The sequence below is a fragment of the Coregonus lavaretus genome (genome assembly GCF_964263955.1).
Source record: "Coregonus lavaretus genome assembly, chromosome: 17".
Lineage (NCBI taxonomy): Eukaryota > Metazoa > Chordata > Actinopteri > Salmoniformes > Salmonidae > Coregonus > Coregonus lavaretus.
In genome coordinates this window covers 12,147,385-12,160,605 of record NC_140004.1, presented here as the reverse complement: position 1 = coordinate 12,160,605, position 13,221 = coordinate 12,147,385, and the positions used below count along the sequence as shown (strand labels likewise).

Here is a 13,221-nt window from a genome sequence, read left to right as displayed (position 1 = left end):
ACCTCTCTGGAAGACTGGAACAGGTTTCCCTCAAGAATTTCCTTGTATTTAGCGCCATCCATCATTCCTTCAATTCTGACCAGTTTCCCAGTCCCTGCCGATGAAAAACATCCCCAAAGCATGATGTTGCCATCACCATGCTTCACTGTGCGGATGGTGTTCTCGGGGTGATGAGAGGTGATGGGTTTGCGCCAGACATAACATTTTCCTTGATGGCCAAAAAGCTCAATTTTAGTCTCATCTGACCAGAGTACCTTCTTCCATATGTTTGGGGAGTCTCCCACATGCATTTTGGCGAAGACCAAACGTGTTTGCTTAATTTTTTTTTTTACGCAATGGCTTTTATCTGGCCACTCTTCCGTAAAGCCCAGCTCTGTGGAGTGTAAGGCTTGAAGTGGTCCTATGGACAGATACTCCAATCTCCGCTGTGGCGCTTTGCAGCTCCCTCAGGGTTATCTTTGGTGACTTTGTTGCCTCGCTGATTAATGCCCTCCTTGCCTGGTCCGTGAGTTTTGGTGGGCAGCCCTCTCTTGGGAGGTATGTTGTGGTGCCATATTCTTTCAATATTTTAATAATGGATTTAATGGTGCTCCGTGGGATGTTCAAAGTTTCAGATATTTTTTTATAACCCAACCCTGATCTGTACTTCTCCACAACTTTGTCCCTGACCTGTTTGGAGAGCTCCTTGGTCTTCATGGTGGCGCTTGCTTGGTGGTGCCTCTTGCTTAGTGGTGTTGCAGTCTCTGGGGCCTTTCAGAACAGGTGTATATATACTGAGATCACATGACAGATCATGTGGCACTTAGATTGCACACAGGTGGACTTTATTTAACTAATTATGTGACTTCTTAGGTAGGTAATTGGTTGCACCAGATCTTATTTAGGGGCTTCATAGCAAAGGAGGTGAATACATATGCACACACCACTTTTCCGTTATTTATTTTTTGGAATTTCACTTCACCAATTTTGACTATTTTGTGTATGTCCATTACATGAAATCCAAATAAAAATCCCTTTAAATTACAAGTTGTAATGCAACAAAATAGGAAAAACGCCAAGGGGGATGAATACTTTTGCAAGGCACTGTATGCCGAGCACTTGTTGGCTGCATTTCCTTCACTCTGCGGTCCAACTCATCCCAAACCATTTCAATTGGGTTGAGTTCGGGTGATTGTGGAGGCCAGGTCATCTGATGCAGCACTCCATCACTCTCCTTCTTGGTCAAATAGCCCTTACACAGCCTGGAGGTGTGTTGGGTCATTGTCCTGTTGAAAAACAAATGATAGTCCCACTAAGCGCAAACCAGATGGGATGGCGTATCGCTGCAGAATGCTGTGGTAGCCATGCTGGTTAAGTGTGCCTTGAATTCTAAATAAATCACAGACAGTGTCACCAGCAAAGCACCCCCACAACATCACACCACCTCCTCCATGCTTCATGGTGGGAACCACACATGCGGAGATCATCCATTCACCTACTCTGCGTCTCACAAAGACACGGCGGTTGGAACCAAAAATCTCACATTTGGACTCATCAGACCAAAGGACAGATTTCCACCGGTCTAATGTCCATTGCTCGTGTTTCTTGGCCCAAGAAGTGGTGTCTTTGCAGCACTTTGACCATGAAGGCCTGATTCACGCAGTCTCCTCTGAACAGTTGATGTTGAGATGTGTCTGTTACTTGAACTCTGTGAAGCATTTATTTGGGCTGCAATTTCTAAGGCTGGTAACTCTAATGAACATCCTCTGCAGCGGAGGTAACTCTGGGTCTTCCTTTCCTGTGGCGGTCCTCATGAGAGTCAGTTTCATCATAGCCCTTGATGGTTTTTGCGACTGCACTTGAAGAAACTTTCAAAGTTCTTGAAATTTTCCGGATTGACTAACCTTCATGTCTTAAAGTAATGATGGACTGTCATTTCTCTTTGCTTATTTGAGCTGTTCTTGCCATAATATGGACTTTGTCTTTTACCAAATAGGGCTATCTTCTGTATACCACCCCTACCTTGTCACAACACAACTGATTGGCTCAAACACATTAATAAATGTAATATTTTAAGTTGTAATTAATTTGTTTAAAAAAATAAAAAATCATAATTCCACATTATGGGGTATTGTGTGTAGGCCAGTGACACAAAATCTCAATTGAATCCATTTTAAATTTAGACTGTAACATAACAAAATGTGTAAAAAGTCAAGGGGTGTGAATACTTTCTGAAGGCACTGTATAATATGATAAAAAACTATTTCAAATTTTCCCAGATCTTTTATGACCTAGGGATGTGACTCTGTACCTGCGTAATGCAGAGTTCAGCTGACTCGTAGGGGATGTAGATCTTGACGTCCATGGCCCCCTCTACTTTAAACTCCTGGTGCTTCCCTCTCTCATTGGAGGGCAGAGATTCAGAGATACCTATGGGAGGTAAGGAATCCACACACAATCTAACAAAAATAAAAATGAATGGTAAATAATGTATTATTACATTTTGGAGTCACTTTTATTGTAACAAAGAATGGAAGTTTCTAAACAGTTCTACATGAATGTACAGTTGAAGTCGGAAGTTTACATACACTTAGGTTGGAGTCAATAAAACTCGTTTTTCAACCACTCCACAAATTTCTTGTTAACAAACTATAGTTTTGGCAAGTCGGTTAGGACATCTACTTTGTGCATGACACAAGTCATTTTTCAAACAATTGTTTACAGACAGATTATTTAACTTATAATTCACTGTATCACAATTCCAGTGGGTCAGAAGTTTACATACACTAAGTGCCTTTAAACAGCTTGGAAAATTCCAGAAAATGATGTCATGGCTTTAGAAGCTTCCGATAGGCTAATTGACATCATTTGAGTCAATTGGAGGTGTACCTGTGGATGTATTTCAAGGCCTACCTTTTAACTCAGTGCCTCTTTGCTTGACATCATGGGAAAATCAAAAGAAATCAGCCAAGACCTCAGGAAAAAAATTGTAGAACTCCACAAGTATGGTTCATCCTTGAACAACAGCAAAGGACCTTGTGAAGATGCTGGAGGAAACAGGTACAAAAGTATCTATATCCACAGTAAAACGAGTCCTATATCGACATAACCTGAAAGGCCGCTCAGCAAGGAAGAAGCCACTGCTCCAAAACCGCCATAAAAAAAGCCAGACTACGGTTTGCAACTGCACATGGGGACAAAGATCGTACTTTTTGGAGAAATGTCCTCTGGTCTGATAGACAAAAATAGAACTGTTTGGCCATAATGACCATCGTTCTGTTTGGAGGAAAAAGGGGAATGCTTGCAAGCCGAAGAACACCATCCCAACCGTGAAGCACGGGGGTGGCAGCATCATGCTGTGGGGGTGCTTTGCTGCAGGATGGACTGATGCACTTCACAAAATAGATGGAATCATGAGGAAGGAAAATTATGTGGATATATTGAAGCAACATCTCAAGACATCAGTCAGGAAGTTAAAGCTTGGTTGCAAATGGGTCTTCCAAATGGACAATGACCCCAAGCATACTTTCAAAGTTGTGGCAAAATGGCTTAAGGACAACAAAGTCAAGGTATTAGAGTGGCCATCACAAAGCCCTGACCTCAATCCTATAGAAAATGTGTGGGCAGAACTGAAAAAGCGTGTGCAAGCAAGGAGGCCTACAAACCTGACTCAGTTACACCAGCTCTGTCAGGAGGAATGGGCCAAAATTCACCCAACTTATTGTGGGAAACTTGTGGAAGGCTACCCGAAACGTTTGACCCAAGTTAAACAATTTAAAGGCAATGACACCAAATAATAATGGAGTGTATGTAAACTTCTGACCCACTGGGAATGTGATGAAATAAATAAAAGCTGAAATAAATCACTCTCTACTATATCTGACATTTCACATTCTTAAAATAAAGTGGTGATCCTAACTGACCTAAGACAGGGAATAATTTTTACTAGGATTAAATATCAGGAATTGTGAAAAACTGAGTTTAAATGTATTTGGCTAAGGTGTACGTAAACTTACGACTTCAACTGTAGATGCTACCATGATTACGGATAAACCTGAATGATATTTATGCCTCTCACTCATCATTATCATGATTCATTCAGGATTATCCGTAATCATGGTAGCATCTACATTAATGTAGAAGTGTTTAGAAACATATTCTATTCTTATTTACAACAATAGTCACAAGCTTGATGTAGTCATCGCGTGCTATGAATATGGGACCAAATAATTAACTTTTTCTTACTTTAATACACATACAAGTGAATTTCTCCCAATACTTTCGGTCCCCTAAAATGGAGGGACTAGGTATAAAAAGTGCAGACATTTCTAAACGGATGAAAATACCCTCAAATTTAAGCTGACAGTCTGCACTTTAACCTTATTGTCATTGTATCATTTCAAACCCAAAGTGTTGGAGTACAGAGTCAACACAACAACACATTTGTCACTGTCCCAATACTTTTGGAGCTCACTGTATTTTTTACATAAACCATTTAATTAGATTTAGGTTAAAAGTTGGGTGGAAAAAAGTCAAACATTCCCGAAATTCCTTTACGTTGATGACTTTTTGCAAATCCAATCAGTTTTCCAAATTGATTCAACATCACATCAATGTTTTTGTTGAAATGATGTGGAAACAACGTTGATTTAACCAGTTTGTGCCCAGTGAGTACCCATTCTCTTCCTCTTCCTGACCCTGAGCCAAGCCTTTCCTAAGAATTCTAGATAATGTCATATTTTAATTTCAACCCACTTGCTCCCTAATTATCGTTGTGCTGAATCACCAAAACATACTAATCGCTCTCTTCTGTCCAATACTAACACACTCCCCTTGCCACTCCCATATAGAGTGACTCAAAGTCATATTCTGTGATGGGTGTACCCATGCCAGGAAGGAAAAGCAGGAAGTTCAGCAGCAAATGTTGTGCTTAACAATTAAATAATTTCAGTTTTAGTCATTTTATTTAGGGTGAGGCTGGGTGACCGAATCGGGCACCTCTTCCAGAGCAAAGAAATGTAATCACGTTCTGCGCGTGTGTTACAGACACTGTGAGACATGCTAGCTGAGACAGGATCAGAGACGGTGTCGCTGGCGGTAGTGTCGTGGCCAAATGTTTTTCTCTACGTTTTTTTATTCCAAGTAGGATAGCAGCCTTCATGAGAAATATTATAATAATATTGGTAACCATCTGGATGTCACTGGGATACAGTCTATTCAGTGGGTAGAGCATGCATAGCAAGTTGGGACACAGTGTCCTTCACCCCCGCCTGCCGAGCACTGCTTTCCCACAGTTCTTTTAACGTTACGTCGAGGGAAGTACTAGCTAGCGTAGCCAATTTATCAAGGTGACAGCTAAAGCACAAGAGTGGTTGCTTGGTTATAGTGATTTTTCACCAAAAATGGCATTAACATTATATCCCAAAATTATTCCAACTAAATTCATCCTTATCACTTAGCTAACTCTCCCAACTTCACAAACACGCACAGGAGGTGGAAGTAGAGAATCCCACACATGCGCATACGTTTTTTTTCTTTAGCTATTGTGAAGAGGCGTCCGATGTTTTTGGTAATCTGTTTTATTTACAGCCCACCCTGCTTGACCTCTCTGCCATCCAGACATAATCGGAATCTCCCATCCTTCTCCCCTGTCTGTATACAGCACCTTGCTCCATGGACCCGCCTCCAGGCTGTTTTCTGTGGTCAGCTCCAATCCAGTGTCGAAATGCAGCCCACCTCTTCAACCACAATGCTTTGTGTTCAACCACCACTTAAAAAGTAAAAAATGGTTGCGGTTCAGATTGAGGTCATAGTTGAAGGTTGGAGATATATGGCCAACGTTTGTCTGTTGAGAACTGCAATTTTATCATGGTCGAACAAACATAGGGCCGAACTGATTTGTACAGTACTGGCCTGGATATTTTTAAGCACACACACACTACAGCATTGTTTTAAGTCAAGCTTACCTTTTATTAATTTAGTTTAAAACACAGTTTACATGGATCTGATCAGACTGGTCTCATAGACTAGGCGTAATATAATAAACATAAACCAAAACACTCAAATTAGTATGCTATGTTACGTTTGGTATGGTTACGTAAGATAGAAGGTTACTTAAGGCAAAAACGAAAGAAGGGTGGTTGGTCGGGGTGGATGTGTGGGCGGATAACGCAAACATCTAGCAACCAAAAGGTCGTATGTTCAAATCTCATCACGAACAACTTTAGCATTTTAGCAACTTTGCAACTACTTAGTACTTTTTAGCTACTATGCAACTACTTAGCATGTTAGCTAACCCTTCCCCTAACCTTAATCTTAACAATTTTAGCTAACCCTTCCCCTAACCCTAACCCAAACCTTAACCCTTTAGCCTAACTCCTAACCTTAACATTAGCGTTAGTAACCTAGCCACCTAGCTAACGTTAGCCACAACAAATTGGAATTTGTAACATATCAAACGATTGCAAATTCGTAACATATTGTACAAATTGCAATTCGTAACATATCGTACGAATTGTAATTCGTAATATATCATAAGAAATTGATTATGGACATCCACAAATGAACACATACCATACGAAACTTTGCATATCATACGAAATGGAGTGTCTCAGATTTACGTACAGAATAATACGAAATGCTATGAGACTACGTTGCTGTCATAATAATGGTTTAACACTTTGAATAGTTACTCAGATCACTTATGTTTTGTTAATATGATGCACATCTACAGAATATATATGTTTAAAGGTGTATGTTTTCCACAATATATTTTCTATTTATATGCAGTATTTATGTAGAGGTTAGTTGCTTATTATCACGATTTAGGAAACGATATCAGCAACATGGCTAAAGACCAGCAACACAGTTCATTGCTTGAGATGGTCGCCTTTGAATACTTTCTTCATTCTGTCTTTCATTTCCGCCCGCCCCTTCTCTCTTCCTGCCTCTTGGGTATGACCTCATGTTGTAACTCTCTTCCCAGAAACACCTTTTTGTGGAGAGACAGAAATTATGTTATGAATCAGGGTAAATAATTAGTTATCTGAAAGGTTAGGAGTCAGTATACAAGCTTGCTGCATTCTATGATTAAACATGTCCATTTAGCCTACATGTGTTAGGGCCTGTGTTTTGGTAGGATTCATGGTTATTGTTGGAGACTTTTGTTAATGTTTAAAGTTATTTAGGGTTTAGAGTTATCATGGATTTAGGCTGAGTCTTAGAACAAGATTTACTCTCCTGACACAGTTAGGGCTAAAGTTGAAGACAAACTTTAATTATGAAATGTACTATCACTTTAAAGTTTTATGGTTTATGGTGTCATGAAAGGGTTTCTGCTTGTGCTGACCTGTGTCCAGCTCCTGGTCCAGGTGTGTGTTGTGTACTATCGGGCATGGCCGGTGGTGCTTGGCCTCCTCCCTCAGGTCAGGAACACTCCCAGGTAACTCCTCCAGAACTGACACTGCCAATGGGGCATGGCCCACCCGCGAGGACCCCACTGACACCTCAGGACATGGTGACCGGGTGGTCGTCTCCCAAGCGCCTGAGCAAAATACAACACAGGATATAAACCACTAAGAGATTAGAGACTGGAAGAAGAAGATATGTGAGGACAACAGAGAGATCAGATGCCTAATGACAGGGATAAAGCAGACAGAGCAGGTATTTGATAGTTTATATAAACAGGACATCTGGACAGAAGATGGTGGAGCTGGCAGCTAGAGCACATCAGTCTGTCTGGCAGTGAGGACAGCCTACAGGTTTGCTAAACAAGAGAATAGAAATACATGCACATGGGCAAACGCACACACACACACACACACACACACATACACAGGCTCTCAAGGGCTCTGGTCCAAACAGAGGAATGCTACTGACAGACTGACTCAATGTCAGTAAGACAAAGGAGCTGATTGTGGATTTCAGGAAACGGAGGGCTGAGCACACCCCCATTCACATCGACGGGGCTGTAGTGGAGTGGGTCGAGAGCTTCAAGTTCCTCGGTGTCCACATCACGAAGGATCTATCATGGTCCAAACACACCAACAGTCATGAAGAGGGCACGACAATACCTCTTCCCCCTCAGGTGGCTGAAAAGATTTGGCATGGGCCCTCAGATCCTCAAAACGTTCTACAGCTGCACCATCGAGAGCATCTTAACTGGCTGCATCACCGCTTGGTATGGCAACTGCTTGGCCTAGTACATCACTGGGGCCGAGCTCCCTGCAAGACTGCAGTTGCTAATCAAATGGCTACACGGACTACCTGAATTGACACTTTTCTGCACTAACTCTCTTGCACTGACTCTTTGCAAACTCACTGGACTCTACCCACACACTCACACATACTTACACCTCAACACACACATACACACACACTACATACGCCCAGACACACATAACATGCACACATATGCATACTGACGCCACACACACACACACACACACTGCTGCTAGTCACTTTATCCCTACCTATATTTACAGTACATACAGTAGCTACCTCAATTACCTCGTACCCCTGCACATTGAGTCAGTACTGGTACTCCCTGTATATAGCCATGTTATTTTTATTCGTTATTCACTGTCACTATTTCATTTTATTTTTGTAAAAATGTATCTTAACTTTAACTCTGCATTGTTGGAAAAGGACCCGTAAGTAAGTTTTTCACTGTTAGTCTACACCTATTGTCTACGAAGCATGTGACAAATACAATTTGATTTGATTGCTCCAATGTCTGAAAATGGACCCATCCCAGCAGCTGAAATATTTAAACCTCTTCTGTCTTCACCTGTCTACACCCAGCACATTCCTCTGAGAAGAACCCAGGAGTTCCCCAGACACAGATGAACTAGCACCTCACAGTCAGGGTCCTACCTAGAATCCTCACTCATAACCTCACTATCTCCAAAAATAAGTTCCATTGAGGGAAAAATAAAGCTATTCTATTCTATTAGGATATTAACGTACCTCCTCACCAAGGATCCAAACTACAAATCACAATAAGGATCATCACTATACTTATGACTAGGTAGAACCCCCTCTATATTTGTGTGCTTGCATGCTTTGTCCGTGCATGCGTGCGTGCACACGTGTTTATGAGTTGGTGGCATACTTACGTTGTTTTGATGCCGGGACGACAGAGCAGTGCCTCCCTACTTTCTTCCCCAGAAACGTCAGAGACAGGGACACATTCTCAGTTCCCGAGGAATTCACGTACATGATGTATGAGATGAGTGTGTGTTTGTGCATGTATGAGTGTTTGGACCCTGTCCCAAAGCTGCAAAACAGGGATAAATGTAGAGTAATGACAAAACCACAAAACTCTTAAACAAAGACTTCCTCATTTGGTGGCACATGAGACACTCATGTCTTCATAACCATTGCAACTGTCTATGTGCGTGTGTGTGCGTGTGTGCGTGTGCGCTTGCAAAACAGGATTTTACAACTCTTTGTCTGTCTATGCAGAAAAAAACTAAATCATCTTTATCAAGCAGAGAGCATTCTGGAGAGTGCACATGTCTATCTCACCAGCTTGCTTAAGCTACTTTACACTGAGGTTGGTCCAGACATTGAACTGATTTCACTTTGTAACACTATGAATTGGACATTTTCAAACATTATCATCAATAACCTGTCACTCAACTACAGTATGAGATTCATTCACACATTTAGCTTATCAATGATATGAAGCTAAAAAGTGCCACAAGAAAAACAAGCAATCAAATCAAACATGGGATTGATTATAAATGAGCACCTTATTTCAGATCAGATCCCTGCTGTGGCAAAGCGATGTCGGAGACCTGCTGCTGTCCAGGTATGGAGAGGGAATAGCTGGAACGCTGCTCGCTTTTCTGGGGAACCAAACTCTCAACACTCTTTAAATATTAAACTTTAGAGATGGGGTTTCACCATTTGGGTATTAGCTTGCCCCATTCGCTGCAGCGGAAAAGCTCCAAACACTCATCGGGTTTCCAGTGTGTGAGATAGAGATTGTAACTAGATGCTGTCTCTCTAGTCCATGAGACCCCACACCACCACCATGGTCTAGGTGGGATCAGGGCTTGTATTCACAAAGTGCCTCAGAGTAGGAGTGCTGTTCATTGTCCACTAAAAGGCGAAACTGATCCTAGAGCTTACGGAGTCTGAGATGCTTTATGAATACGGACCAAGGTCTAGGATCAGCATTGTCCAATATGACCCTTCTCTTCTCAAGTGGAGGAGGGGTGGGGATGTATTCTACAGTAGGTCACCAGTATTCAAGGGTGCATGAGAAAGGTATTGGTAGGATAATTGGGGGACCTTACACAGAGTGATCGTAGTAACTACTGTGCAGTATGTTCAGCTAGCCTGGATGCTATTTGGTTTCTGCTTTAGCCAACTTTGTTGTTGTTGTTGTTGTGGTGGTCGTCATGCCGAATTTGTCCAGAGCAGAAACAAACAGAGTGAAACCAGGCTAACAGGAAGGTCAGATGACCAGTAGTGACTCACTTTAAAGTATAATCTGTAAGATTTCCATTTATCAAGTGTATATGCTATACCTAGGGCCCAGAGTGTTTCTGGTCAGGTCACATGGTCAGGAAAAATTAATGAAACCACCCATGCTCCATCCCATGATCTGAATTGGAAGGCAAAAAGGGTAAGAGCACCAGCAAAGCATGTGTTATAACCCAAGAAGCCCTAAATCCATCTTGATGCCTTTTTAATGAACATCCTGACTCAGCAGGAAATGACCAATAGCATGCTTCCGCTTGCATAACACAGATTGCCCAGAGGACATCCATAGCCTGGCCGACAGAGACAGGCCTATCTGTCAGTTAGTCACTCACAGTTGACATTCCATGCATATGCCAGGGTTGTTGCAGGTAAGGGTGGCACTAAACTCTCCAGGGGCCGGGGCGAGTTACAGTTGAAGAGTTCACAACTGAGGGACGTTGTGTTTGGCCATCATCAGCCTGGCTGCCTCAGCAATCTTAGTCTTGTCCTCTTTGATTGTGTAACTGCCAGTAAAAGTTATTTCACTTTATCTCTGATGCAGTCTTGTTACCCAGAGCGACAAAGCTTCTCACAATAACCCTGCTAAGATAACTGATCATCGTAACTGATCATTGATCATTTTGTCTACGGTAATGATTCTCATAACACTCAATGGCTTTTGTTTTCATGAAGTCAATTAAGCCATGACACAAGTGACCGAGTTATTTTGATGATGAAATAGGTATACTATAATAAGTGCATGCTTAGGTTGTAGCCTAATTTTTCTGAGTAACTTGTCCAAACATCTCCATTGTGTAGCTCTGTTGGTAGAGCATGGTGTTTGCAACGCCAGGGTTGTGGGTTTGATTCCCACGGGGGGCCAGTATGAAAATGTATGCACTCACTAACTGTAAGTCGCTCTGGATAAGGGCGTCTGCTAAATGACTAAAATGAATAAACAGTCCATGTTTTACATTACAAGTTGGGCAGTAGCTTACAGGTAGCGTCAGGTCCCAGACAGTCGTGTCGCCTTGACTACCGCAGGAGGTAACTAGCAAACCACACCCTAGAGCAGGGGTGTCAAACTCATTTTAGCTCAGGGGCCACATGGAGGAAAATCTATTCCCAAGTGGGCCGGACCGGTAAAATCATGGTATATATATAACTTAAAAACAACAACTTCAGATTGTTTTCTTTGTTTTAATACTATCAACATAAAACATAAAGCTGGAGCCTGAGGACAGTGTGTCCAAAATAGTACAAGCACAACATCACTATTAATCATAAAACACCTCAAGTTTATTTGAAAATTCTAAAGAAAAAGAACACACAAACACACAATGCCTCAGTGATTCACAGAACTGTTTCACAGATCACAGAACTATATCAGGGTGTCATTTCTCAGGCAGAAATGTAGATACAAATAATGAAATCCTGTTCCCCAAACAAGTGCAAGAACCACAGAGTCAAGAATAGGTTAAATATACAAATAAAATAAAATCAATTAAAAACAATAGCACATCAACATAAAACCATATAAACATAAAGCTGGAGCCTGAGGACAGTGTGTCCAAAAGCACAACATCACTATTAATCATAAAACACCTCAAGCTATTTGAAATTCTGAGGACAAACAACACACAAACACATAATGCCTCAGTGATTCACAGAAGTATATCACAGAACTATAACAGGGTGTCTCATGCAGCACTTTAAGTGGGGTTGCATAGTTTATTTGACTCCTGATACCTGGCATCTTTTAGCTTTCACCAGCGCATCAATATCAGGCGTCACATCCTGAGTGGCAGCCAACTTCAGGATGTGATTCAAGTATTTGTGCGTGAGCCTTGAGCGCAGCTTTGTTTTATTTATGCTCATTACAGAGAACTTGCTCACAAAGATATGTGGTTCCAAACATGCACAACAGTTTTGCAGCGAGGGCTGTCAAGTTGGGGTAACCTGGCAAGAGATTCTGATAAAATGTGTCCAAGCCAGCTGCGGCAAATTTGCCCTTCAAATCCGAGTCACACTGCAAGTATATTATTTCAAGTTGGATGCTGACGGGCAGATCAGAGGGATTCACGGTTAATGGCGAACAAAAAACGTTGAAGTCTTTCTCCAGTTCACCAAAAATCTGAAAGCGTTGCTCAAACTCCCTTAACAGTCCCGTTATTTTATCTTTGAACCGCTTCATGTCTGCCACATGTTGGGTCGCGCACAAATTTTTCAGACAGGGGAAGTGAGCTGCATCACCACCGGCGAGTTGCGTCTCCCACAATGACAGCTTCAACTTGAAAGAATGTATGCTGTCATAATACTGCGTGGCAACTTTGTTGCACCCTTGCAGCTGTTTGTTCAAGTTATTCAGGTGCTCTGTAACATCCACCATAAATGCAAGGTCCTGCATCCATTCTGCGGAATGAAATTCTAACACTGGTTTGCCCTTTTCTTCCATGAACTGTTCAATTTCTTCTCGTAAATCAAAGAAACGCCTCAGCACAGCACCTCGGCTTAACCATCTTACCTCAGTGTGGTATGGCAGGCCATAGATGTGGTCTTTCTCTCTGAGAAGGCTGTCAAACTGACGTTGATTCAGGCTTCTGGATCGGATGAAATTAACAGTTTGGATAATATAATAATAATAATATAATAATAATATAATAATATAATAATAATATAATAAAAATAATAACCACCTTCATGACGTTATCCATCTTTAATGACTTGCAACACAAAGCCTCCTGGTGCAAAATACAGTGAAAAGTCCAA

General features: G+C 41.6%; 1 protein-coding gene across 1 annotated transcript in view; it reads right to left on the bottom strand.

Moving 5' to 3' along the window:
• LOC311145025 (uncharacterized protein) overlaps positions 1-9,198 on the bottom strand; it is a gene marked incomplete at both ends in the record, with an annotated part of 30,232 nt that extends 21,034 nt beyond the window's left edge. The window contains 3 exons of the mRNA XM_084181230.1: positions 2,291-2,409; positions 7,328-7,522; positions 9,096-9,198. Of these exons, the coding sequence (XP_084037356.1) occupies positions 2,291-2,409; positions 7,328-7,522; positions 9,096-9,198 (417 nt within the window). The remainder of the gene's footprint in view (positions 1-2,290; positions 2,410-7,327; positions 7,523-9,095) is intronic.
• Between the last annotated feature and the right edge of the window lie 4,023 nt (positions 9,199-13,221).